The sequence below is a fragment of the Megalops cyprinoides genome, chromosome 23 (assembly GCF_013368585.1).
Source record: "Megalops cyprinoides isolate fMegCyp1 chromosome 23, fMegCyp1.pri, whole genome shotgun sequence".
Classification (NCBI taxonomy): Eukaryota; Metazoa; Chordata; class Actinopteri; order Elopiformes; family Megalopidae; genus Megalops; species Megalops cyprinoides.
Window position 1 is genome coordinate 22094978 of NC_050605.1, and position 27287 is coordinate 22122264.

A 27287-nucleotide genomic window follows, 5' to 3' on the forward strand; every position below is an offset into this window, starting at 1 on the left:
ACTGAATATGAACTGTATGGATGAATGAGTATGCACAGTATGTATGACTAGGTAAACAAATGTACACGCTTGTATGTATGAATGTGTATGTATGCATGAACAAATGTGTACAATATGTATGAAAAACAGACACATGTTTGTGTCCATCAGCTCTGAGGGGCGGGGCTAAAGGGGGACAGGAGGACAGGTGTGGGCGGGGCAGTTGTGGGCGGGGCTTACCCTGCAGGAACACTGCCGGCAGCCGTCCAGACTGAAGTCGTCGCCGTCGCTGTACAGCACACCATCCAGGAAGCAGTCCTGGCACTGAGGACAGCACTGGCCCAGCACTGGGGAGGGGTTCTTACAGGCTGGCTTACACACCACCCCCGAGCACCGCACCTCACCTCTCTGGAGTGTGGAGTCACACACACACACACACACAGACATACAGTACAGAGTCAAATACACACACACGCACACAGCACCGAACACGGTGGGTCTGTGTTCGACTGTGACGCACTGGGTCTGTGTGTTTTACAGAGTGAAACAGAGTCAAACACAACAACGGTGTGCTTAACACAGAGTCAAACACACAGAGACAGTGCTTAACACAGAGTCAAACACACAGAGACAGTGCTTAACACAGAGTCAAACACACAGAGACAGTGCTTAACACAGAGTCAAACACACAGAGACTGCTTAACACAGAATCAAACACATAGAGACAGTGCTTAACACAGAGTCAAACACACAGAGACTGCTTAACACAGAATCAAACACACACAGACAGTGCTTAGGAAGAAAGAGAAAGGGAGAGGGAGAGAGAAGGAGAGGGAGAGGAAGAGGGTGAGGGAGGGAGAGGGAGAGAGAGAGAGAGGGCGAGGGAGAGGAAGAGAGTGAGGGAGGGAGAGAGAGAGAGAGAGAGGGCGAGGGAGAGGAAGAGGCTGAGGGAGGGAGAGGGAGAAAGAGAGGCAGGTAAATGCTCACCACACAGGTACACTCCTGACAGTTGTCTGTGGGGGATACCCAGTGCACACCATCTGCATACTCCTGACCCTGGTGGACACAGACTATGGGAGAGGGGGTGCAAATGTCACTGCTGCAATAACACTATGCATGAGCAAGCGTGTGCGCACACACACACACACAATCATAAACCTGTCACTAAAGAGCTAACAGTATGGACATACACACACACCTGTCACTAAAGAGCTAACAGTCTGGACACACACATTGGGTATCATCCCCATGCCACTGCTGCACTAGCACTGAGAGGTGGGGCTCTCAGCAGTATGACTGGGGGGGGGGCACGCCACAGCAGGGTTCAGGCCGACCTCAAGTCCTTTCGCTAATGCACTGATAAAAGGGAATCAATGGGGTGTCAGTGTTGCCGAGGCGACGGGTCTTCGCCAAGGGAAAATGCGTGTAAGTGAGGGCCATAGACGTGCAAAGGCCATGGTGGAACAGCTCTCATTTAGCAGAGATTTCTACCCGTTGACGAGTAAAACCCCTTAACATGGATCACCAGGTGAGCTGAACTCTTCACCACAGAGGCGTAGTGTCTTTTAAAGAGCACTCCTCCCACACCGCTCCGCAGTAATGGTGCTAACGTGGCTCCATGCACAGCCAAAGAGTGGAGCAGGCTTCACAGGGAAACTGCGTTCCTGCTGCAGCTCAACTGGCCTCAAACATTAATCCCTAAGGCTACTCAATTACCTTTTCTGTAAAAAACACAATTTATTTATTTATCGTAATTGCCGGACTCCCCAATCTGCGTTTGTGAAGATTGAAAGTAACACTTAAGTGCGAATCAAAGTTAAGAACAGATCTTGATTGAATCCGGTCTGAACACAACAACAACTGAAGCCAAACAACCCCTTAGATTACAAAATGAAAATGCTCTGTTCTGTGTAAAATTACTTCCACATCCACGAAAAAAAGCTCTGCTGTGTTCTGTCGTTTTCAGGGGAAGCTCTGAGCGGAGACCTGAGTTTTTACCTTGGCACTGGGGACAGCACTGGTTGGGCGGAGTGACGGGGTTGGGGCAGGGGGTCGGGGGGCAGACCGTGGGGGTGCAGGCGATGTTGCCCCGTAGGCAGCTGCAGCGCTGGCAGGGGCTGGACGGGGGGGTGAAGGTCTGAGAGGAGGTGTACTCCACCCCCTCGTACAGACAGCCGTCACATACCGGGCAGCACCTCCGCGACGGCACCGGGTGAGAGCACTGCTGAGAGCAGGGCTTCCTGCGGCACGTCACCACCTCATTCTGAGAGAGAGAGAGGGAGGAAGAGGGAGAGAGAGAGAGGAGAGAGAGAGATGGAGAGAGAGAGAGAGAGAGAGAGAGAGAGAGCCAGAGAGAGAGAGAGAGAGAGAGCAAGAGATGGAGATGGAGAGAGAGGTAAAGAAAAAGAAAGGGAGAGAGAGAAGGAGGGAGGGAGAGAGTGCGTGAATTCATTACTCCAGATGTACAAGCAAAAGCTCACCCTACACTGCAACCACGTCTGAGGTAAACGCTGAGCTGCTGTTCCTTAAATTACAAGCAGAATAAAAAGATAAAGACAAAATCTGAACTCATCTGAGTGCATCTGTAAATGCTAAATTCAAAAATGATTTTAAATGCAAACTTCCCAAATTACCTTCCAAGCAAAGTGCTTCTTTCAGCTCAGTGCTGCTCTTTGTTAGCTCTTTCAGACACAGTGATGGTTTCTGAGAAAGAAGGTGTGGATAGTGTGTTTGTGTTTACTGAAGGGGATTCTGGTACAGCGGCATCACACACTCACCAGGCAGGTGCAGGTGGAGCAGCGGTCTGACGGCAAGGTGAAGGAGCTCCCGCTCTCGTACACCTGCCCCAGGTGATCACACGCTCCTGTGCAGACGGGACAGCACTCTCCAGGCGGGGTGACAGGGTTCCGACAGGGGGCTGGGGGACAGGTGACAGCAACACAGGTGACACCCCCATTCTGAAAACATAAAAAAAAACCTCACCAGAACGCTAGATTAGCCAAAAATGCTGAGAGGGCAGGATATTGACCAAAGCACAAGAGAGCCCCAAAACACCCTTACAGAATACCCCAGCCCTCCTAACTGAAAAAGGAAAACATGCACATGTAGTCTAACACTACTTAATTTGGTCTGAACAGCACCTTTCTAAACATGCTAATAGTTTGGACTCCACTTGCTGTGCTGTGCTACACATTTCTTACATTGTGCAGGTGAAAGCTGTTCTCTGTCAATAAACTTCCATTACAGTCAGTTTCATTACACACGTAATGTTACCTTTTGAGAAACAGTAGATGCATATTAAAGCAGATTGTGGGGTAGATTGTGGGGCAGAATGATTTTGAGGAGTGATGAAATGGTCCCTGGGATAGCTACTTATAACCCCACACAAGCCCTGGGTGAAGGAACCTGTTCTTATTCTGAATGGCTCACTTTTTAACGTTTTTTCTTTGTATTCCTTTCATAAGAACATAAGAACATATTATGACAAAAACAGGCCATTCGGCCCAACTAAGCTCGCCATTTCTTAATTAAAGAGTATGTATTTTTCCATTCAAATGCTCATCTTAAAAATACAAAAAACAGGCTCAACAGGCCTGTAGCAAACCCTTCCATTGGTCAGAAAAATAATGACTGCTATTTCCGTGGTTCTCCCCTATAGTTTTGTCCCTGCTGGTGGAGCCCTTCGAAGCCTGTCCTCCACCACGTCCTCGCTCCTCGACGGAAACACTTTTGCCCAGAGTGTTCCCACGGGGACGTACCAGGCAGGTGCAGCGCTGGCACTTGCTTTTGGGGTCGGGGAAGCGCTCCCCGTTGTCGCAGTCTCTGCCGTTGAAGTGGCACCCCTCGCACACGGGGCAGGTGCACAGGTCGACGGCAGGGTGAGGGCAGGTCACCTTGGGGCACGGCTTTGAGCCGCAGGTCACCTCACCTTTCTGCACAAACAAACAAAGCAAAGCAGAGCATGAACAAAGAGCCGCCCTTAAACAAACCGATCGATGCGTGACTCACCAAAGCCAGGTTCTCTGCCACGCGAGCGCGAACACGCCTAAAATAAACACCTCCCAACAGGCAAGCGAAACAGGAGAAACAACTCAACCATTTATGGGAAGGGGAGCCCAGATTTAAAGCGAAGAGAGCATCCGACGCTCCATAAATTTGTGCATGAGGTTAAACTCACAGAGATCTGATTATGCTTTGAGCGGGTGAATTTAATACCTCTTCAACCTAAATATTTAATATAAAGCTACATTTTACCATTCAGTCCTTTGCTCAGCTGTGTAAAGATGAAGAGATTTTCACAATTATTTAGATGAATGATTACAATTATTCAGACATATCTTATTCAGGTGTATATACAGTGTAGTTATATTAACTGAATAAATGTACATAATCAAAAGCATCATGATTATTCATGAGTTACATAGGCATTGGTTGTAACGATAATCAACGTTTACAAATGATTTTCATAAGATGCTGGACTTGTCTGTCCCTATGGGTCGTGGGTTTTCATTACTCCAAAATTTTCTTTGCAAATTCCCCTTAACCGTGCAATTTTGCCCAATCCTTCATGAAAAAAAGCTGCATAGCATTAGAATTTCCAAAAATCCCCAATTATTAAATATCTGGGAGTGGATGTATATGCTACATCACAGCGCTATGACCTCAGTCTTCAGAAGAGATCAGAGAAACTCTGAAATGGATTCCATCAGATGGGGGGCAGTTGGGGCAGGAGGCACTTCTGCTGTAAAGATAACCACATGCAGCATCCACCTTTTAACAGGTGAGGACTCCTCTTATCTCTCCTAACAAAGCCCCAAAGCCTCACCTCAAACTCACCGGGAAGCAGTGGGGTACTCAGATCAAACTCCCATCTCTGCGAGTGTCCTGGCATGACCCACCATTAAAGAATTTAACTCTCCCGCAACCAGCATTTCATCCTTTCTAACGGGATGCTTAATCCTGATGTCCCTCTCATAGTGTGACCAGGAGAAAAAAATACTGCCTCACTACACACACACACACACCTAAATAAGTCACATTCTTCAACCTGTCATTGCTAAGTGAAAACTCACGGGGTCCTGTTGTTTAAGAGGGAAAAAACAACATATTTGTAATTAGGTTGTAGTTTCCTTTACTTTTCAGTTTCAGTGATCAAGTTGAATGTGCTAATTTTCATCCACGGAGAACTTTTAAACAAACCCCTTCCCTTACAGACTGGAGACTCCATTGGTCCCGTAGCGTCAGTTGGAAGCTACGCTTGTTTGCAGGAGATCAATGGTTCACCCTGAAGGAGTTCAAATCAATGCAGATTTGGCATTCAGAGCAGTCATAATATATGTGATCCCCCACAATTTTATGATTCTTCACTACACTCAGGAGGGTGTCCATTTATACTAAACTGGCACTGATGTACTGTATATGCATAAGCTATTGAGAATAACAGCCATCAATCACTTCAATGCCATATCTATTCTATTAAATTCCAGGATATTGGTCTTCTTTTATGTCTAAACTTTTTTGCAGTTATACAGGCCAATGGAGTGCCATGGGGCACAGAACTACTAAAGCACCCACTAATAGAATTATTCAAAACTACAGCACAGACAAAAGCATTCACTTCAAGTCCGTGTAAAAAATTATGCAAAGCCGCATGCAGTCCACATGGGTTTGTAGCCAAATGGAAAGCGGTCTCACTCGACTCATTAAAAAGATCAATTGGCCCACAGTTGTGAATAATGTTATTCTGGCCTCAAATAAACCCTAATGATAACCCGTTGAATGGTTTCAAATGAATTCTGCTTTTCCCCTTGGGGAAAAGTCAGGAAGAGTGTGGCAGACCCATCTGGCTATGAGTAGCCTTGATTATGGATTTGGAAACAGTGTAAGAACCTTTAGATTAATCAGCCTGGAAAGTCCTGCTCTTTCATAAATTTTTCTTTGATACAGAGAAAATCCCCCTCTCCATTACCATTACTTAATTTATTAATTTGTTTTTTCTGAATAACATAATATAATAACATATATATAATATATATGTATATATGTATATATGTGTATATATATATATATATATATATATATATATATATATATATATATATATATATATATATATATAAAATAACATAATAAAAAAATGAAAACTCTTTATTTTTAAATTTTTAGGATTATTGGTGGGATTTTATTTATACACTAAGAAACTAAGGTTATTTGAACAGCTGGTTTTACATTAATGCAAACACAACAACAAATCAAAGATTTATCATACACAAAAACATTTAGTAAAGGGCTCCACACAGGCTCGACGCCAAGAGGAAATACAGAGGGGTACAATTACAATCCACGGGGGTGCACAAAAAGTCGTAAATACTATGTAGACATCGGGATATAAGGGGACAACTGAGGTTGCACTGGGGTCCGTCTGGGGGTGCAATGCACCCCTAAGCACCCCCATAGCACCAGGCCTGGTTCCACAGTAGTCCCAGCACAGCATAGGTTCCACGGTGTACCAGCACAGAGAGAACTCCATGCTCCAGTATTAGTGTTAGTCTACCCCCACCAGGAGTGGGAGTGACAGGGAACTTCTCTGTAGCTCCAGAGCGCCACCTTGAGACCCGGAGGACTGGCAGCTCAGAGATATGACACATTTTATGATGTGCACAAACAAAGAAGGGTCTGCTGGGAGGAGAAGGGGTGGGGCATAGGGGCTTACCGTGCATGTGCACTCCTCACAGGCGCTTTTGGGCCCAGGGAAGCTCTCCCCATCAATGTAGGACCTTCCCTGGAACACACAACCTGCAGAGACACAGCCACAGTCAGAAGCCGCTAAAGCAAACCACACAAGCCTCACCAGTCCCTTTTTGCTGAGACTGTGCTTCCTGAGTCAGGACAGGCTGATAACCAGCTCACTGACCGCCTGGCGATATACACCTAATGGCGTTTAAGAGGTATATTGTCCTTGCCACAGACAGTCTGAATAAATGGGATTTGCTTTCTGAACATGGCTGTTCCCTAATGCCATACTACTGAATGTCCTGCTGGGTCACATGATTTCACCACCTTGCCGCACAGGCAAGGACAATAAAGTAATCTAATCTGATCTAATCTGATCTATTCTGGTGAGCTGACAGACAGCTCACATCCGCCTTCTCTCTCCTAAGCCCACAGGGTCCCAGCAGGCACGGGAATTGTGGGCGTGTCCTGTCTCACTGTACCTCCGCAGACGGGACAGTCACAGGTGCCCGGGGCGGGGTGCGAGCAGGGCGCGGGGGGGCACATTCTCTGCACACACTGCACCGTACCTGCCTGCAGGGGAGAAATTAGCACACCTGACTATCCCACTGAGCACGCTCATTACACAGCACTGCACACAAACAGAAAGGCTGTTACACACAGGAGCCGGTTCACATCCGTGGTGTTACACTTGCCTAAAATAAGGTAACATACATGCAAAATGGAAGTGAGGAGATTTACCCTGCAGGTGCACTCCACACACGCATCCAGAGGGTCGGGAAACGACTGCCCGTTGGTGACGGTCACACTGTTGTAGAAACATCCTGACGGGAGACAGAGCAGATTTGGTCCAACGCTCCAGTTTCCTTGCTGCCTTCACTGACTGGCATTAGGACTTACAACAGCCTTTGAACACATATTTCATTTTTCACGGTATCAGCTATAAAAAACTTGCAGTTGCAGCTGTGGAGTGAACTGGTTAGTCCTGTCTCTGAAATGTGAACGTGGCAGGGGTCTTCTGTGTTCTAATCACAATCTCTCCGTTTCAATCCGAAGAGCTCCATTACAATGCTAGTCACTCTGTTACAGACCTGGGTGTTCCATTATAGAGTTGGGAGTTCTGTTACAGCACCAGACAATCCATTACAATGCTGTGTTCTCCATTACAGTGCTAGGCACTCTCCCTACAGCACTAGGCGATCTGTTACAGAGCCGAGTGCTCCGCTACAGTACCAGGTGCTCTGTTACAGTGTTGGGCTCTCCATTACAAAGCTTAGTGCTCCATTACAGAGCCGGGCTCTCTGTTACAGCACCAGGCTCTCTGTTACAGAGCCGGGCTCTCTGTTGGTGCTTACCTTCACAGACAGGACAGCAGCTACCTGGCAGGGTGACGGGGTGGGTACAGCCAGATGAGTAGCAGGGCTTGGGGCTACAGGTCACATGACCACTTGCGCAGGTGCAGCGGTTGCACTGGTTACGGGGGTCACTGAACTCCTGTCCGTTCAGGTACTCCTCCCCGACATAGCTGCACCCTGTGTGTGGGGGGGGGGGGGGGGGCAGGACACTTTAGACACCCACCTGGGCACTGGAATGTGTTAATTCAACATCATGGGTTTTGCTCATTACCACTACACTATACTGCTGCTCCTTACCACTTCTCCATATTGCTGCTCCTTACCACTATACCACACTGCTGCTCCTTACCACTATACCACACTGCTGCCCTGCTCTGTACCGCTACACCACACTGCTGCTCCGTACCACTACACTACACTGCTGCTCCTTACCACTTCTCCATATTGCTGCTCCTTCCCACTACACCACACTGCTGCTCCTTACCGCTACACCACACTGCTGCTCCTTACCTCTACACCACACTGCTGCTCCTTACCACTTCTCCATATTGCAGTCACATTCATCTTATCACGGTTATCCTCAAACATGCAGCAAATGAAAACTCCCCCTGTTAGCCGGTCGCACACGCAGGGCCACAGGTGGCCCCTAGGGGGCGGCGTGTCTCACCGTCGCAGACCTGGCAGCACCGCTCCTGCACAGGGAAGGGACAGGTGAGGGCGGGACAGCGCTTCCTCTCACAGGTGACCGAGCCCTGCCGGCACACGCACACCCCGCAGGGGTCCGAGGCATCCGGGAACATCTCCCCATTGGCGTGCTCCTTCCCGTCATACAGACAGCCTGTCGGGCACACAGAGAGTGGGGCGAGATCATCCTTCCTGTTCCTGTTACCCAGCATCCCCCTGTGTTTCCCACACTCATCTGCTGAGCTGGGTCCCTCCAGGAGCACCTCACCCGAGGGCGTCCCTGCAGCCCTTCCAGGGGAGTCAGAACACAGACTCTGCTCTTTGTGTGTGTCAGTTATTATCACTGGCAAATTATTACAGTGGTACTTACTCTCACACGAGTGGAAGGCTTCACTATCATTTTAAATTAATGCATTACTTCATACATTTTACATCAAGAGGACTTCATTCCTTAAAGCCTTCAAAGAACAATCTCTTAAGATTCTTTAAATAAATAATAAGCAATGCTGTTTATCATAAAATACCAAAAACTCAATTAAGGTAAAGCAACGGAGGGTCCAGGAGCTCAAGAGTGAATCCTGTCCAATCACAGTCCAGCACCCAGCGGCAGGCCCCGCCCCCTCTCACCGTCGCAGGTGCGGCAGCAGTCCTGCAGGATGGGGTGGGTGCAGTGGGCGTGTCCACAGGGCCTGCGCTGGCAGCTGATGCTCCCATTGGTGCAGACGCAGGTGCGGCACTTATCCACGGGGTCGTAGAACTGCTCCGTGTGTCTGTAGCTATGGCCCACATACTGACAGTCTGCAGGGGGTGCTGTAGGACATAACACACAAGCCAGAGCAACAGCTAGCGCAACACCTCAGCCACAGTTTTGGGAATCTTAATTTTCCCGGTGCTAAAGGGTTAATTGCTTGTTTAACATGTCTGCTTACTTTCAACTTGTTGAGGTGTGATTGTAGGGTATCATTATCACCATTTCTTATAGTACCATTGGCATTACAGATCACAGAGGGTGTATCTAGAGTAACCTGCTTGGTTACGGTTAGAGTTGGGTTAGAGTTGGCAAACACAGGGCACTTCTTACTCTGTGTTTAATGTCATACAGTTGTACTTTTAAGAGCCCAACGGAGGTGTTCCTCAGCGGAAATGTCCACCACATAGAACAGGCTCATATATTTCACAACTAGACCAAGCATAGTGCCGTCACAGCAGCGATATAACATTACATTATTGTCATTTAGCAGACTCTCTTATCCAGAATGACTTACGTGGGGTATAATTTTACATTATCCATTTAAACAGCTGGATATTTACTGAGACAACTATGGGCCAGGTACCTTGCCCAAGGGTGCAGCAGCAGTACCCCAGCGGGGAATCAAACCAGCAAGTTTTTGGTTACAAGCCCTGCTCCTTACCACTATGCGACACTGCCATCCCAAGTAGTATTCAAACCTTCAGCTCTAACCTCAACCCCACACTGGAGCCTTATATATTCGCAAGATTAATGAACCATTTTTGATGCTGGCTGCCATCCAGGCAACAATCGCACAATTTCCAGTCTGTGTCCACGCACACGGAGTAGCGATACACCGGGCTGTGCATTAGAGAGACAGAGTAATTCAGGATGCAGATTGCCTGGGTGAGATGTTTCCGCTCCTCAGAGACAGGGAGCTGAATTAATAAGTACGTGGCTCACTAAGGCAGGAGATGCGCCAGGGGGCCAAGGAGGCACCCCGCACACGTGCGCTGGCGATTTGTGTCATCAGAGGGACTCGAAGGTCCTCACTTACAGGAACCATCACTGTCTCCTGGGGCTTCAGGTCGCGGTGACCAATCAGAAACAAACATCTGTGGGCCCTTGTCTACAATCTTAAATCAACAGTCCCTGCACTCGCAGATCACTGATTATGTTCATTCCTTCAAACATCTGAAGTACTCACTTTCATGATAATAATGCTGTGATCAGAATGAACATTCTACCGTAATCCTGGGACTGCATTGGACATTACTTAATAATGCTCTGATTAGAATGATTTTTGTTGTTGATTTTATTTTTTATTTTTTTGCGATTAGAATGAATTGTAGATTTTGAAATTAAAAAACAGCTGCTGGTAAGACAACACACATCAAAAGGAGGGAAGGGGGAAAAGAAATAAAAAAGGGAGCGAAGAAACGAGAGGCAGAACAGAGTGAGAGTAAACTGCTTCCTCTGAGCTGAAATGCAGGCTGAATGCAGCCTGACCTTTAAAGGGGGTGAATTCTCCACACACGAATGTCACTCTAAATTGCTTGTGTGCGTGCACACCTGCTAATTACCTGTTACTGTTGTTTTTGCAATGCTATCGTATTTATTTTAACAACAACTGCACCAGGAACTTGAGCCACAGAAAAGCATTTTATATGTAAAACTTATTATTATTAGTAGTAGTAGTAGTAGAAGCAGTGGTACTGATACAATCATTATCATCAGTGATACTTCAAAATGTAGTCTTTTGGATGCAGGAAAACCATGTGCAATTGCAGACTGCAATTCCCCACCTGGACACTGGGGGCAGCACTCTCCAGGCACCATGTAGGGATTGCTGCATGGCATTGCAGGGCACCTCTTCATCAGGCACTGGACATTTCCATTCTGAGGATGAAGGAAGTCAGAGCGTCATTAGCTTCTGCCGAGGATAACCGAGGTGCTGTCAGCTGAGCGACAGTCAGAAAGACATCGAACTTTGCCGTGGGGGAGGGGGCTACATCTTTTCACTGACAGGTCAATATAACTGCAGCGAGCTTCACCCTAAACTTTGAATTAAAAACGTAAGCAGATGTCACTTTTTTTTTTTTCTTTTTACAGACACATTCCAGCGGCCTGCCTCATCCTGACACTTTGCTTACATTTGTGGCTGAAATTGTAATGACTGGAAGTCTAGGCACTAAATCAGTGCACAGTTCTGCCCCCCCCCCCCCCCCACAGGTTCAGCTGCTTTATTCATCAGGAACACTGTGCATGGACCAGACTCACACCAACCACATTCACAACCAATCTGCATGGAATGTGAGGTGCTAATCAGACCAGGGGTACAGCAGCTGTGGTTTTTAAATAGCAAAAAAAAAGGGTAAAAGTCAAAGAAGGTTGTTTTAATGAATCAACTTTCCTGGCGCAACAGAACGCAAAGAACTTCTGAGATGTGGTGAAGGCAGCCAGCGAGACCAGTTTTGGTCGGTAAAACTGAGGGAAACTCACAATACAATGACACGTCCTGCAGCCGTCTGTAGGATGAGGAAACTCCATTCCGTTGGGATACTCCTTCCCAGCGTAGTTGCATCCTGTCGCACACAGACACCGGTATTCATGTGTGAAAACGCCACAGCACAGCCAATGCTACACAAAAAGCTGTTTGTTACAGAATATTCTTCAGCCTCTTCACCCAGTACATTACAAGCGCTAAAACACACTTTTCCCAGTGTTACTTTCTGATTCTGGAATACCTTGTAAATACTGCAGCTCTCACAGTAAAAAATGTCTCATCTGATGTGGTATAAATCCAGTAGGTTCAACTAAGTTAATTTATAGATTGGCTTTGACATTTATTCGGTTTTATGTTACAAGAGACCTGACGAAGGAATGTGTGTGGGAGTGTGTGGGAGCATTTTGTACATATTAGACATGTTGAAGAAGTGTACCGGGACATGTCCCTGTATATGCGGTGTGTTGAATAAGCGTGTTGGGGTGGGCCTGGTTACCATTGCAGTTGTTTTGGCAGCAGGAGCCAGGCAGCGGGTGGTTGCAGTTGGGCCGGGGGCATTCCTGCTCCTGGCAGTTAATATTCCCCCCCAAGCAAACACACTGCTGACAGGGATTGACTGGGCTGGGGAACTGCTCTCCATCAACAAACACACGGTTTTCAAAGCCACAGTCTGGAAGGAGACAGGACACACACACACACAGACACACACACACACACACACACACACACACACACACACACATACACACAGAGACACACACAGACACACACACACACACACACACACACACACACACACAGACACACACAGACACACACAGACACACACAGACACACAGACACACACAGACACACACACACACACACACACACACACACACAGACACACACACACACACACACACACACACACAGACACACACACACACACACACACACACACACACACACACACACACACACACACACACACACACAGACACAAACAGATGTTAGACTGTGAATCTGAGCAATTTCGGTGAACACCAGTACTTCATGAATACTGATATCAAATTTTGCATAAAATAAGATAAGTCAAGCAAAGATTTAGTAACAATCAACAAGCCTTATTAAAAATATAATTACTCTTTGGTGTAGATTAAAGACACAAATGAGCCAGAATAAGGTTTTTTGATAGAAATAAATACAATCAATGGAACAGCATGTCAGTGTGCATGAGAAAGGCATACTTTAACTTCACTCTCAACCACTGCACTCTGGTGCACGTGAGCACAATCACTCAAACACCAAGCTATTTTTACACACTGCAGAAGTTATTAACAGTTTGTGTTTTTGCAGGTGTAGCTCTGTGAGAACAGCTTCCAGCAGAGCCTGACTGGATGGTACCATCAGCTGGTTTGGGTATTTTTGAAAAGGCAAGCTGAAAGGTGGGAGCCATGTTTAAATGCCGCTGGTGACCAGGAGACAGGACAACATCTGAGAACAATGGCAAATCGTCACTGTACTGACTCACATGAAGTGAAGAAATCGCCCTTTAAAGAGGCAGAAACAGAGACAGAGAGAGACGGAGAAACAGTATGAGAGAGAAACAAGGAGGTCGAGGCAGAGAGAGAGAGAGAGAGAGAGAGAGAGAGAGGCTGTTTTGTGTTGTTTATGATACGCTTGGGCAATAACAATGTAAGCTTTGTCATGCTAATAAAGCAAGCTGAAGTGAAAGGAAATATTTACTTAATAGTTTCAACAAAGCAGCCCCAGGCAGTACCATCCCTACACAGCCAATGAGGAGCCAGCCAGATCAGCCAATCAACCAATCAGGCACCCAATCAACCAAATGACATCACAATACCAAAACTGCATAACCCCTGTGGACCTACAGACAAAAGCACAAAGCACAAAGTGCTATCCTAGTTTAAGTGGCACCTTAAAAAGACAATGCACATTGCCAGATTAACTGTCGAAGCTGAAGGACAAAATAAGCAGCAAAGGTAAGTTCCAGTAAAGTACAGACTCAGACAGTCTGTACCACTGGGTTGTGCTTGCTGACACAGGCAAACCTGGCCACCCCAAAATGACAGGCTGAGTGACACTGCAGCCAAAAAGAGGCAAGCCACAGCTGCGCTCTCTCTCATACTGTGAGAGCGGAGGAAATAAACAGCACACATCTATCCAAAGCTTCCAGTCCTCTGGGGCACTTAAAAAAGGGGTTTATCCTCCCTGCAGGGGGCCGGAGGTATGGAGCTCAGGAGGGCCAGAGAGTGTAGCTGCCAGCTCTAGGGTGAGAGTCGCTGAAAGCCACAGAAACGCCCCACACGCTCACCGCTAACACAAGCTGGAGTTAAAGCGCTGGCAACGCCATCACAAAAAAAAAAAAAAAAAAACATTTGAAAGTGAAACTGTGAAATTGTATAGAGACAGGGAGACAGCAGGGGGGGATGGTGGGGGAGGTTGGATAGTAGCTCGAGCAGACAGAGCAACTCAGTCATCCAAAGCAGCAGGGTTCCCATAAACACCTCTGAAATCTCTGCTTGGTAAACACAGCACACGGAGCAGGAAGGGAGAGGACGGCGCGAGAGGCCTGCACCGTCGGCGGCAGGAGCCGGGTGCTCCTCTACAGTCTGCCTCTACAGTCTGCCATTCGCAGAGGCGTTCACCAGCAGAAACAGGGCGCAAACCCGTGCGCCTGAGCGAAGGACGCCGAGGGTGCCGAGCGGGTCGACCGCACCCTGCAGCTACTCGTGTTCCCTGTCCCTGATATGCAGTGTGCTCTGTGGCCCCACTTTGTTAACTAATTAGACGTGGAGTGTTGATAAACCCACAAACTGCAGCTCTACTGTAACACTCCCACAGTGTTGATAAACCCACAAACTGCAGCTCTGCTGTAACACTCCCACAGTGTTGATAAAGCCACACACTATAGCACTAGTGTAACACTGCCATTGTCTTGATAAAGTTGCAAACTGCAGCTCTACAGTGTAACACAGTGCAGTGCAGTGTGCAGTCCAGGGTGTAATCTCAGTCTCTTACGCTAATCTGGGATTAATTCCTAATAGAATGTGTCAGCGTATGTGTATCTGAACCCACCAGGGAGGCCACATAACTCTCCGCACAGACACTGTCACAACCTGCAGTGATTCACACTGTACTTCCCCTGGCCAGAGGAGCGACTCAGAGGGGCAAATAAGCACAGCAAAATAACCCTGCAAAGCCAACATCCCCCAAATAAAATATTAAACATCACGGTGGAATCCACAAATCTGTTTATACCAGCACAACTTTCTGCATTTCAATAATCCATCAGAGAGGACACTGAGTTGCCTCCAGAGATAAACCCTGTCCTCTTACAGTACACCCAGCTGGACCCAGCATCGATAACACAACACTGGTGTTTCTTAATAGAGGTCATTCAACCCCACTGTGCTAAGAGCTATAAAACAATCAGCTGCCAGGAAAACATCCACGCTCTGCCCAGCAGACACATCCCACCGTGTGCCCTTTGAGGCCATTCATTGGCTCAGCACCAACACAGGTGCCCAGGGCAGCCAATGAGACGCTGAGCTGACCTCCCCGCTGCTTCGTATTCACACAGCTGTAACGTGATCCCCCGCCCATGGAGATGGGCATCGGTTTACGGCCTCAGCACACAGCCAGCCTTTTACTGAAACAGGTCAGGTTAGGCCCCCTTCTCAAGCATAACGTTGTCTGCAGCGTCGCCCCAGCCGGAGTCAGAAGTTTGCGCTTTTTCAAGGACAAAATAACACTTGGAAGCTTATCTACGCAGAGCCAGAACCACAGGCTCATGGGTGTGACTCCAGCACACCTGCCTGCTCCTTTAGCTTCTGCAGCCTGTCACCGTGGCGTCAGTGGTCCAATCAGGCGGAGAGTTCACAGAGGCGGAGTTACACCCCCTGGTGTGGTTACGCTAACATCCCCACCTTCCCTGTGTGCCAAACTTTCATTCAGTGTCTGAGGAGGCAGGAGCCCTGCAGCCTGGCAAACTCAGCAGAGAAACTCCACAAGACAGAACTTGCACATATCAGTGGAACTGTGATATCCTGAAAAAAAAACAGTGTGGAGTGATGTTTTATAAAGGGCATCGCAACAATTAACTCTGATTAACACACATACACTCAAACACACACATACACACGCGCACGCATGTACACACACACACACTGACCTTTTATCTACCCAGACCATGAGCCATTAGCTGGTTTTAGACTGATGGACCCATCTGAAGTGAGGTTACATCGATCCCTGCGTTAGGTAACACATTTAGGTAACGCATGTGCAGCAGGACTCAGGAAGACACAGGAAGTCTCTGAGCGCTCTCTCCGCTCCTCAGTGATAAACGAAGCACAGTGCAGTGTGTGTGTGTGTGTGTGTGTGGGGGGGGGGGGGGGGGGGGTTCAGGACATGCTGTACTATATATAGTCCATAAAGAGGAAGTGCAGCATAGTGGACGTTCAGAGACACAATGCACTTCCAACAGAGTTATCCTAGAACCACGCTCCAATAGCCCCTAACCCCTCTCCCCCAAGACACACACATACACACACTCACCCAAAGACACAAAAACAGTGGACTGCTGTAACCAGGCTGGCTGATTATACCCTTTACCCACTGCAGAGCTGGAACCAGGCTGGCTGATTATACCCTTTACCCACTGCAGAGCTGGAACCAGGCTGGCTCATTTTACCCCTTTCCCACTGTAGAGCTGGAACCAGGCTGGCTGATTATACCCCTTTACCCACTGCAGAGCTGTAACCAGGCTGGCTGATTATACCCTTTACCCACTGCAGAGCTGGAACCAGGCTGGCTCATTATACCCTTTACCCACTGTAGACCTGTAATTAGGCTGGCTGATTATACGCTTTTCCCACTGCAGAGCTGGAACCAGGCTGGCTCATTATACCCTTTACCCACTGTAGACCTGTAATTAGGCTGGCTGATTATACGCTTTTCCCACTGCAGAGCTGGAACCGGGCTGGCTCATTTAGTTCGGATTTGGGTGCTTCTTTTTGCATCAGGTCAGGCATAAACGAACAGTGTCAGTTTAGCCCCCTGCCATCTGCATTCGTACTCTGTTCTTATCATCGTCCTCCCATTGAGAAGTTTTGGCAGGCTTTGTTTGCCCTCTTTAAAATCAGCCTTAGATTCCTGCAAAAAAATTCAAATGTCAAAAGATAGCACATGTAGCATCTGTGTGCGTGCATTTGGTCGTCAGCTACAGACTGAGACAGTCCTTTTTTCTGAGAACGCTGCGGCACTGTGTTTGACAGGACTTCAATACATCAGTCGCTATTCCATAAATGGATTCCAGCCTCTCTGCATATCGGCTGAAAGATTCTTATCTCCTGAATGATATAGAGCCTCTATCTATGACACTTGAGTAATGAGTTATGGATTGAGAAAATGTCTGTTTTTTTGAGATTTGGGGAAGCAGAGAGAGCGAGCAACCAAGACAGCTAGAGAGGGAGTGGAAGTGAGAGAGAAACAGAGAGAGAACTACAGATGGAAAAAAAAAAAACAACTTCAAAGCCTCAACACTTCAAGGTCCATGTGCTGTTGTAAGAACGGGGAAAAAAATACTCACTTCTGTTACTGAAGTCATCAGTCACTTCTCTTTCAACTGTATTAAGGCTAGCAGAAGGCCTCAAGAGAGATGAATCCAGACATGGCATTTAAAGGAGCTGGTTTTACACATAATCTCTAATCTCAGAATGTTACACGTGTATAAGTGCTTCAAAAAATATGTGGCCTCTCCAAAGACTTTGGGGGACCATACAGCCCCTCCTGAGCTACCCACCACTGATCTGAGGCCTGAGAGACAGGCTCTGCAAAGGGGTTCTGTATTGGCCAAACACAGACCGGACTGTGCTGGAAACAGTTGGGGGTGTGCGGGAAGAGGAGGAGGAGGAGCTGACAGGGAACAGTGCAGCTGTAATCTCCCTGTGCGCATGCTTCGACCAGCACACCTGCGGCACTGTGATTACAGCGCCCCGCCCTTCGGAACACAACCTCCCCGCCTCAGGTGGACAGCGGGACAGTCCAGACCCCACTGTGCCACAGAGGAGAAAAGCACCCCCACAGGCGTTTGTCTCCATCTTCCTGTGAATGAAGAACCGATAGGAGCCCTGAGAGAAAGGGCTCGTTCTGCGTGTCAGCTTGTTCCCAACGCCTGCGTGTGGGCGTCGCCGCGGCAGCGTCTCCGCACTGTGCTATCAGCGCAGTTAAAGTTGCTGGCATCCCCGTGCCTGTACGCCGTGTTTAGGAGAGGCTGGGCCGAGGACTGCCACCTCACCCTGTCACCGGGGACCCTTCTTCACAGGAAACCGCTTCATTAGCCCAGCTATTTACATGTTCTGAGAAACATAATTGCAGGCTTTCCAACCCGGAGTTTAGCATTCAACAGTGCCAAAAAATTAAATAAATAAAATTTAAAAAATAAACTCAATGGATAAATCCCCAATGCTGCCCTACAGCACCCCCTATTGGGGAAAGGGAGACAGGAGACCCAAAGGAGCAGCATCAACACCACCCAGCACTCCTGCAAAGCTCACTCTATGTCTTTGTGTACTGTATTCATAAAGATTGTGCATCACAGAAAATGATTTTCTCCTTAATGTAAAATAATAATTCACATCCGGTAATTGATGGAAATTTATAATTGTGACAGCAGTTATGTTATTACTGGATTGGGTATGATTTGATTCCCTCTTCCGCGGCGTCTGTAAGTGAAAAGGATCGGTGTGCTGGCGTCCACTGTGCCAGAGTGACCAGCATAAGAATGACAGTGACAAAACTCACCCGGGCACTGGGGGCAGCATTGTCCCGGGGGGGTCTTTGGGCTGGAGCAGGTGAGGGGGGGGCACTGAATCCCTGTGCACTGCACCGAGCCGTCCTGCGGGGGACGACAGAGAGAAAGAGAATACTGACTGCACAGACTTCCAGATCTAAATGGCAGGCATTTCTCAGTCTCTGGCTTATGGAGGAAGTTCATTTGCTTAGCTACAGCTGATGGTACAGCGTGTTAGAGTTCCTGCAGACTGCTGATAGACAAGTTGTTCCCAACTGCCTTCACATACATGCTATTTAAGTGAAATAAAACCTTTTCAACAATAGACAAAGACAAAGCAAAAGCACGTACTGCACGTACTAACATTACAAGCAATATTACATTTCTAAACTTGCCACTGAGCACCACTAAAATCTATGCCGACACATGTTCAGGGAACTACCATTTCCGACCAAAAGGGGGAGCAATGTTGTCTAACACAGAGAAGACATCAAGGGATGACTGGAGAGAGAAAAGGGCGGTGATTTACGCATCTTATTCTCAGAGGTGCTGTCAAAATATCCCCATGAATCCAGAGCTGAGCTCTCTTCTTGAATAAGACATTAAAAGAATGTTGAATGTGAGAGGAAGCAGGGCCGCGAGTCTCCTCTCACTTATACCCTGCTGGAGGAGCGGCAGGGGAGCGTAACTGCAGAGTAACGGCGTAAGAGAATCTGCCAGCATTACTACTTTAGAGTAATAGAGAGTAAGCATTACTACCACAGAGTAACAGAGTGGAAGCATCTGCCAGCATTACTACTTTAGAGTAACAGAGCGTAAGCATTACTACCACAGAGTAACAGTGTGGAAGCATCTGCCAGCATTACTACTTTAGAGTAACAGAGTGTAAGCATTAGTACCACAGAGTAACAGTGTGGAATCGTCTGTAAGCATTACTACCACACAGTAACAGAGTGGGGGCTTCTGCCAGCATTGCAGGTCTGTTTGCGGGGTGCCCTTTGGCCCCACTCACCTGACACCTGCACTGCTGACAGGGGTCATCAGGGTCAACGAAGACCTGGCCGTTGCTATAGATACGCTGGTTGTAGGTGCAGCGGTGGCAGGTGGCGCAGCACTCTCCTGTGTGGAGTGAGGTCAGAGGTCAGTGAGGTGGTGACGAGGGCCTCGGGTAGCGGAGCAGCTGGCCTGACACACACTCACCCTCCATCTTGCTGGGGTGCAGGCAGGACACGGCGGGGCACTGGGTCACCTGACACACGGGCTCCCCCCCGACACACCTGCAGCTGCTGCAGGGGTGGCCGTCCGGCACCCACTCCACACCCTCCTCAAACTCCACCCCCTCCAACACGCACACTGAGAGAGAGAGAGAGAGAGAGAGAGAACGAGGGAGGGGCAGAGAGAGAAATGGCGGGAGAGAGGGACAGAGAAATAAAGGCGGATAGAGGGAAGAGGAGAGAGAGGTGGGGTCAAATAGACAGAGGGGGAGAGCAATGGCCGAAGAAAGAAAAAGGGTAGATGATGAGAGACTGTTTATGGGGTCCAAATAACAGCTTAGAGTGCCATCCGGAGGAGAATCACTCCAAAGCAGCAATCCCAGAAGTTATGGGTTAAACTCCAGTGAGAGGATTCATATAAAAATAACACCATCGCTGGGGTGGGATTTTTAGAGCAACTTAGGCAGTGCATTTCATGACCCTCTCCCCTGCTTTTAACATGAGTGAGAGCGACAGAATGTGTGGTTCAGAAAACGGCAGCACGCTGCACTTCAGGTTTAGCCTCGGCAGCCAGGTGCATTATGGGAGATTGTCTCCTCAGATTCTCCAGGCAAAGGTGGGTCACATCCATCAAAATGTGACAGTGTACAGCGTTCACTCATAAATCTGATACAAATCTGACACGTTTAGCACGTGTACAGCATGCATTCATCAATCTGACATGTTCAACACGCAAGACTTCAGTTTCTCAAAGGAGCATCTAGAGCTGAGGAAAAACATACTTCCATATGTTCATATTCCATAAATTAATGGCCAAAACCAAGCAAAATTACACAACAAGCAGCCACAGCTTATCCAGATCTGTGCGTGAGTTTATAGAGAACCTGGCACATGTGTAGCATAGTGGTTAAGGAGCAGGACTCGTAACTGAAACGTTACCGATTCAATTCCCCAATGGGGCACTGCTGCTGTACCCTCTGCTGAAAGGGACTTAACCCACAATTGCCTCAGTGAATATCCAGCTGTATAAATTGATAATATTATTTTTAAAAAAAATAACTGACATTAAGTCATTCTGGATAAGAGCGTCTGGTAAATGCCAATAATGTAATGTAATGGATGCGCTGGAGGTGTTTCATTTTGAGTGCAGTGTTGTGAGATGAAGATCAGGAGCAGGGACGTGGGCGGTACCTTTGCAGATTGGGCAGCAGTGGTGTGGGTCCATGATTGGATTAGAGCAGCGAGGGGGCGGGCACTTCTGCTGATGACATCGAACATTCCCCCCCTACGGCACAGACACACCCCTCAACTCACTAACAGTGCTGTACATCCTGCACAAGTGTGTATGCGAGGGTGTGTGAGGGCGTTTGTGTACAGTATGTATGAATGTGTGAGTTAGTGAGTGTGTGTGTGTGTGTGTGTGTGTCTGTGTGTCTGTGTGTGTGAGAGTTAGTTTGTGTGTGTGTGTGTGTGTGTGTGTGTGTGTGTGTGTGTGTGTGTGTGAGTTAGTGAGTATGTGTGTGTGTGTGTCTGTGTGTCTGTGTGTGTGTGAGAGTTAGTTTGTGTGTGTGTGTGTGTGTATGTATGAATGTGTGTGAGTTAGTGAGTGTGTGTGTGTGTGTGTGTGTGTGTGTGTGTCTGTGTGTGTTTGTGTGTGAGTTAGTGAGTACGTGTGTGTGTGTGTCTGTGTGTCTGTGTGTGTGTGAGAGTTAGTTTGTGTGTGTGTGTATGTGTGTGAGTTATTGAGTATGTGTGTGTGAGTCTTACCTTGCAGGTACACCGGAGGCAGGGTCCGTTCCCTGGAGGGTTGAACACTTTCCCATCTACATAGACTGCACGCTCATACTCACACACTAGAGACACAGACACGGACACACACACACACACACACACACACACACACACACACACAAAGACAAGCACTGAGACAACTGACAGAACTGACAGCCTAAATGAAGTGATTTTTACAATTTCAATACTTTGGACATGAACAGGTTAGCACAAGCGTATGGCCTGTTAAATTTGAAGTCTGTTATATTTTACTGCACACGAGGGGCTCCAGTGGCATTAAGCAGTGTTTACCTGCCAGTTAAAATTGCGAAATGTGAACCCCAGGGAAGGTTTTGGGTTAGGCGTACTGACCCCACACCAAGTACATTGCCCTAGCAAGGCTGTTTTCCAAAAGCTTTGCACGTCCAGCCAAACACATTCCCTGGGTTTTACCATATGTTCTGAAAGAACGCTCTGGGCGCTTTTTGTCAGTAAGCAAGCAGAGACAAATAAAACACTCCTAATATTCAATACAATTCATAAAACTAGATTTAGATTGATTTTGATCTGAACGGATTCAGTTGTATACAGCATACACACAGGGAGGCATATCATCACAACAATAATCATAATAATATGACTATTGGGGGATAACCCCCCCCCCCCCCCCCCCTTCTCTCCGGTCATTCCTCAGTAAACCACAGAACCCCTCATATTAACAGGACTCAGCCTGCCAAACCCCCAGGGGATTGAGGCCCTTCAAAACAGCCAATCACACAAAGTCTTTCCATTTCCCTTCCCTGTCCCTTTATACCAAAAGAGACCTCCAGACTCAAACCAATAAACTCTGATCCTGGATCAGTAACGGGGCTGAGGATGGGCCTGGGAAAAACTGTGACCTCATTTCCATCGTGGCCTTGTCCTGGTCACAGAACCGAGCCCGTAATTACAGAACCATGCTACTCTGTGATCTATAAACACACGACAGCCCAGTTCAACGCAGCAGAAAAGTGCTCAGACAGGAAGTGATTTAAAGCCAGTAATGGTTATGTTGGAGGAACCTCAAACTCCACTAATGTGGTTCAACATCCCAGAGGCTGTGGAAAGAAGACATTTTTCTTGATCTGAAAAAAAAAAAACGTATCGGTCTTGCAACCAATTCTGTGTCCTAGGCAGAAACAGCACAACACCAGCCAGCTACTTCACAATCTGACCCTAAAACCGTGACAGACTTAAGGCCCCATCTAATGTCTTACATGTATAAAGATCTGACACAGAACAAGTGAAAGGACTTTTGCCAGTGCCCCCCCCCCCCCCCCCACCCCTCATACTCACTGTCACAGGTGGGGCAGCACTGTCCTTTTGTCTTGGCAGGGTGGCTGCATCGCAGGGGGGGACACTTTTGATCTATGCGCTCACAGGTGACCCCCCCACCCTGTGAAATTACATTACATGGCATTTAGCAGATACTCTTATCCAGAGCAACCTATATAGGTTAAAGTTTTGACATGTTATCCATTTACATTTACGTTTATTAATTTGGCAGATGCTTTTATCTAAAGCAACTTACAAGTGAGGCAGAGTAAAATACAACTAAAAAGCCATATAACAAAATTAACAATATTAGAAGTGCTGCATGATCCAGTTTCAATAGTTGGCCAGACAAGGTACAACTAACTCCTAGAGGTACAAGTGCATTTAACCATTAGATTGGATTTTTTTTTTTTAGTAAAGGAAAAAGAAGTTTTAAGTTAAGCTTTAGGTGGTAGTGTTTCAGATGATCAGGTGATCACTTTGGTATGAAGATATGAAATGAGTTAGTTATTGCACTTCAGATTGATATTATGTGATATGACGAGCAGTTGCTACAGTATTCTTCAGACGACATCATTCCATCCACACTTTGTATTGAGAGTGCTGCCTCGGGCAAGTCTCAACAGTGCGAGATGAATAAATAATGACACTAAAAAGAATCAAAGAGTAATTAAAGCAAATGCTTCGCTTTCATGATTATACAAAACTCATGATTACACACGATTGCAAAACATGTGGTTACAGCACAGAGGATTGCGTGTAAAATCCTCTACTCTGGTGAAACTCGTATGCCCTTTTTCCATTGTAGCACACTGGCATGAGCCAGAGTCGAGGGTGACCAAACTGGCATTGTGTCATCACTCATGACATCACAAGAAAGCCGTATGTCATGGTGGCCGGTACTGTCAGGCGGAAGGAGGTCGTACATATGCAACAATGACAGACAGGGCTTGCACTCATTCGGACTGAAACAGAAAGGCACAGCGCAATCAGTGCTTTCCTGGTTCAAATTTTCAGTGCTGACAGAAGGAAGGCATGTACCCAACTTGCATCCTTTGCCTTCAGCTGGTTTGTCAGCTGATCAGAAACAGATGAAGAACAAATAATGAAAAACCACCCTGCTGCGTCTGAACTAAGCCACAAAGCCTGCCTCCAGCTCTACAGTGAGAAAGGCTACAATGAGCCAGTCTGCCTCCAGCTCTACAGTGGGAAAGGGGTAAAATGAGCCAGCCTGGTTCCAGCTCTACAGTGGGAAAGGGGTAAAATGAGCCAGCCTGGTTCCAGCTCTACAGTGGGAAAGGGGTATTTCAGCAGGATATTTGGGATAGATTGTCAATAGCTGTTGAGCACTCACCGAACAATGACAGCTCAGGCAGGGGTCATGGTGGGAGACGAAGATCTGTCCGTCCAAATAGATCTGGGACTCGTGTTCACACTGTTCACACCTGCAGCACCAGCAACACAGTCAGAGCATGCATCAGTGCATCACACGGTGAAGCCCCCTTACACCCAGCTCTCACACACCGAGGGGCAGTGCATGCTGGGTAATGTGAGCAGTGCATGCTGGGTGGTGTGAGCAGGTGTGTGCACTCGTACCGTGGGCAGCAGTCTCCAGGCCTTCTGACTGGGTTTCTGCAGGGAGTAGGGGGGCAGGGGGCGGGGCTACAGTGAAGGTCTCCATTCTGAGGGGAAAACAGAGGAAACTTCATACTTCTCTCTGTCTCTAACCTCCTTTCTTCTATCTCTCTCTCTGTCTCCCTCTCTGTGTGTGTGTCTCTTTCTCTCCATCTCTCTTCCTCTCTGTCTCTCTCTTCCCACTTTTCTTCCCCTTTCCCATCTACCTCTCCATCTCTCCATCCCTGTCTTGATGACATGATATTTACCAGATGATTTCACGTGATACAGTAGTTAACAATTCAGTCAAATGAACGGAGATCTCGGGTATTACTGTGAAAAAGCTATGAGAACTGTGAACTGATTAGCCTAACATCAGTAGAACAGTTTTTTGCATTGGGTTATAGGCGGCGACTGAAAGCCCACCGTGCAGACACACTGCTGGCAGCGGTCTACACCTGGCACCTGCTGCCCATTGAGGTAGTCCTGACCATTCATCCCGCATCCTGCAACACAAGCCAGCATTCCTCAGACACAGGAGAAAGCAAACCACAAACAGACAAACCTTTTTAACTGTCATTTTAATCCTTTGTACATTTTCTTAATCTCCCTTGCTTTATAACTGCTCATTTTAAAGTTTATTATTATTTTAAAACTTATTTCCTTTTAAAATTTCAGACAGCACCATTTGTAGCACTTTATTTGAAAAGCACTTAAGTTATTCCTGGACAGACAAATGTGCATCATAATGTCATTTAATTAACTACAATGTGCAGATCTGACATGACACTGCTGAGACTGTCTGACCGAGATCATACAGTTCGAACAGAAAGAACTGCTATGAACAGGGCGGCCATCTGCTGGTGAGACTGGGGTTTGCACAGGGAGGTGGTGGTGAGATTTTGGGGTACCCCTCACTCACCTTCACAGACGGGACAGCAGGAGCCCGGTGGGGGGCTAGAGGGGTTTTTACAGCGGGGGTTACACCTCTGTGTTTGACACTGTACCCTCCCCTCCTGTCCAGAGAGAGGGAGAGAGAGAGAGAGGGAGAGAGAGAAAGAGAGGGAGAGAGAAAGAGAGAGAGAGAACAGGCTTGATTGAGTATGTTCATGCTCTAAATGCTTTGGTAACACTGGATAACATCTGTCAAGTTAATACAGCCAGTCAGAATCTTTGTCTCTCTTCATCTTCAAAGGATCAGAGACCAGTAAATACATCAAATCACAGCATGCCCGAGTTACGTATGCACTGTATGTGCAAAGAGCCCTTTTAAATGCTGCGGTTTGACATCAATCGTTGGAAGCACACAGAGCGCCGTTAGACGTGCGCGCAGATTTACGGCACAGTAAAACGCTGTGTGTGTGCAGAGTGAATTTTCATGATCTTGCTCTCTAGAGAGAGGCAGTGCAGACCGAACATCCCTCTGAGATACTCTCTCAGAGGCGCTAGCAGCAGGAGCGCTTCCTGCTCTGGTAAGGAGTGTCACATGACCCGACACTGGACCAATAAGAGCGAGCGGACACAAAGCCATCATGAGCACCGCGACCGCTCGACGACGGCAGTCACACACTCACCACACACGTGCACACCGTGCAGGGACTGTCCGGTGAGTGCCACTCTGACCCGTGTTCATGCCCAACGCCGTTGTGAACACAGCCTTCAATGTAGAAAAAAAAAAAAAGAAATTTTTACTCACTTCTACTCATGGCAAATTCCCAGCAAGCCAAACAAACCTGCCCCTGACAGGACAGGGCTTTTTAAAAAACACCCCGAGAGGGACAGCCAAGATGAGTCCTGAGGGAGGATTTAAGTGTGTTCGAGGTCAAGGCCCCTAACCTCCCAAAAATGCCTGGCTGAAGATGAGTCCCACATTCCTTTGAGAAAAGTGATTAAACCAGACACTAATGACCCAGAGCTGTCTCCATGATATAAACACTGTGAGCAGCCTGGTGGCCCAGGTTTCAGTATGGACTGACACGGCACACAGCATTATTATAAATCCTACTCGATACTGGGTTCAAGGCTGAGTAAAACAGGGCAAGGCTACAAAGGGAGAAAATTAAAAGCAGGATCATTATCTCTCCACTCCTTTTGGAATCGAAGAGTTTGCCTGCAGCTTCAGGTCATCCCTATCAGAGGAGGAGTGAAATGAGAGTCCTGTCAGATGGAGATGAAAACTGCCTTCCAGAAACTGACACTGGATCAGGTTCAGGTTATTCTGCCTGCGTGGTAGTGGTTAGGCTTTAGGGTTGAGTAAACTGATCCTGGATCAGCGTTTGTGACGGTAGTATGGCCAAACTGTCAACTCACCTCTGCACCTGGGACAGCACTCTCCTCCGATGGTCTCCACAGCGACGCAGTCCAGAGGGGAGCAGGAAACTGCCGAACACACTATGTTTCCATCCTGCCCCCAAAACACCCCCCAAAAAACAAAGGAAGAAGAGGGGGAGCAGTTAGTTACCCCACCCCCAACCTTCCTACAACTACTCAGCAACCAGACTCCTGCCTCAGCCGAGTTTCTCTGCCCAGGCCAGAGGTGGCTGTTGGGCAGCTGTTGAGTGGTTATTGGGCAGATGTGGGGAGGTTGTGGGGA

The 27287-nt window shown here is 47.6% G+C and overlaps 1 protein-coding gene across 1 annotated transcript in view; it reads right to left on the reverse strand.

Moving 5' to 3' along the window:
• LOC118770307 (kielin cysteine rich BMP regulator) overlaps positions 1-27287 on the reverse strand; it is a 76877-nt gene that overhangs the window by 15901 nt on the left and 33689 nt on the right. The window contains exons 12-37 of the mRNA XM_036517904.1: positions 27005-27098; positions 26269-26351; positions 25617-25710; positions 25121-25200; positions 24677-24762; positions 24435-24525; positions 23102-23201; positions 21764-21849; positions 21188-21281; positions 19983-20135; positions 19795-19901; positions 18794-18887; positions 12483-12656; positions 11983-12065; positions 11286-11379; positions 9378-9560; positions 8734-8904; positions 8067-8243; positions 7453-7535; positions 7194-7284; positions 6692-6774; positions 3738-3911; positions 2757-2936; positions 1978-2242; positions 967-1049; positions 220-387 (exon numbers count right to left, since the gene is read on the reverse strand). Of these exons, the coding sequence (XP_036373797.1) occupies positions 220-387; positions 967-1049; positions 1978-2242; positions 2757-2936; positions 3738-3911; positions 6692-6774; positions 7194-7284; positions 7453-7535; positions 8067-8243; positions 8734-8904; positions 9378-9560; positions 11286-11379; positions 11983-12065; positions 12483-12656; positions 18794-18887; positions 19795-19901; positions 19983-20135; positions 21188-21281; positions 21764-21849; positions 23102-23201; positions 24435-24525; positions 24677-24762; positions 25121-25200; positions 25617-25710; positions 26269-26351; positions 27005-27098 (3171 nt within the window). The remainder of the gene's footprint in view (positions 1-219; positions 388-966; positions 1050-1977; positions 2243-2756; positions 2937-3737; positions 3912-6691; positions 6775-7193; positions 7285-7452; positions 7536-8066; positions 8244-8733; positions 8905-9377; positions 9561-11285; positions 11380-11982; positions 12066-12482; positions 12657-18793; positions 18888-19794; positions 19902-19982; positions 20136-21187; positions 21282-21763; positions 21850-23101; positions 23202-24434; positions 24526-24676; positions 24763-25120; positions 25201-25616; positions 25711-26268; positions 26352-27004; positions 27099-27287) is intronic.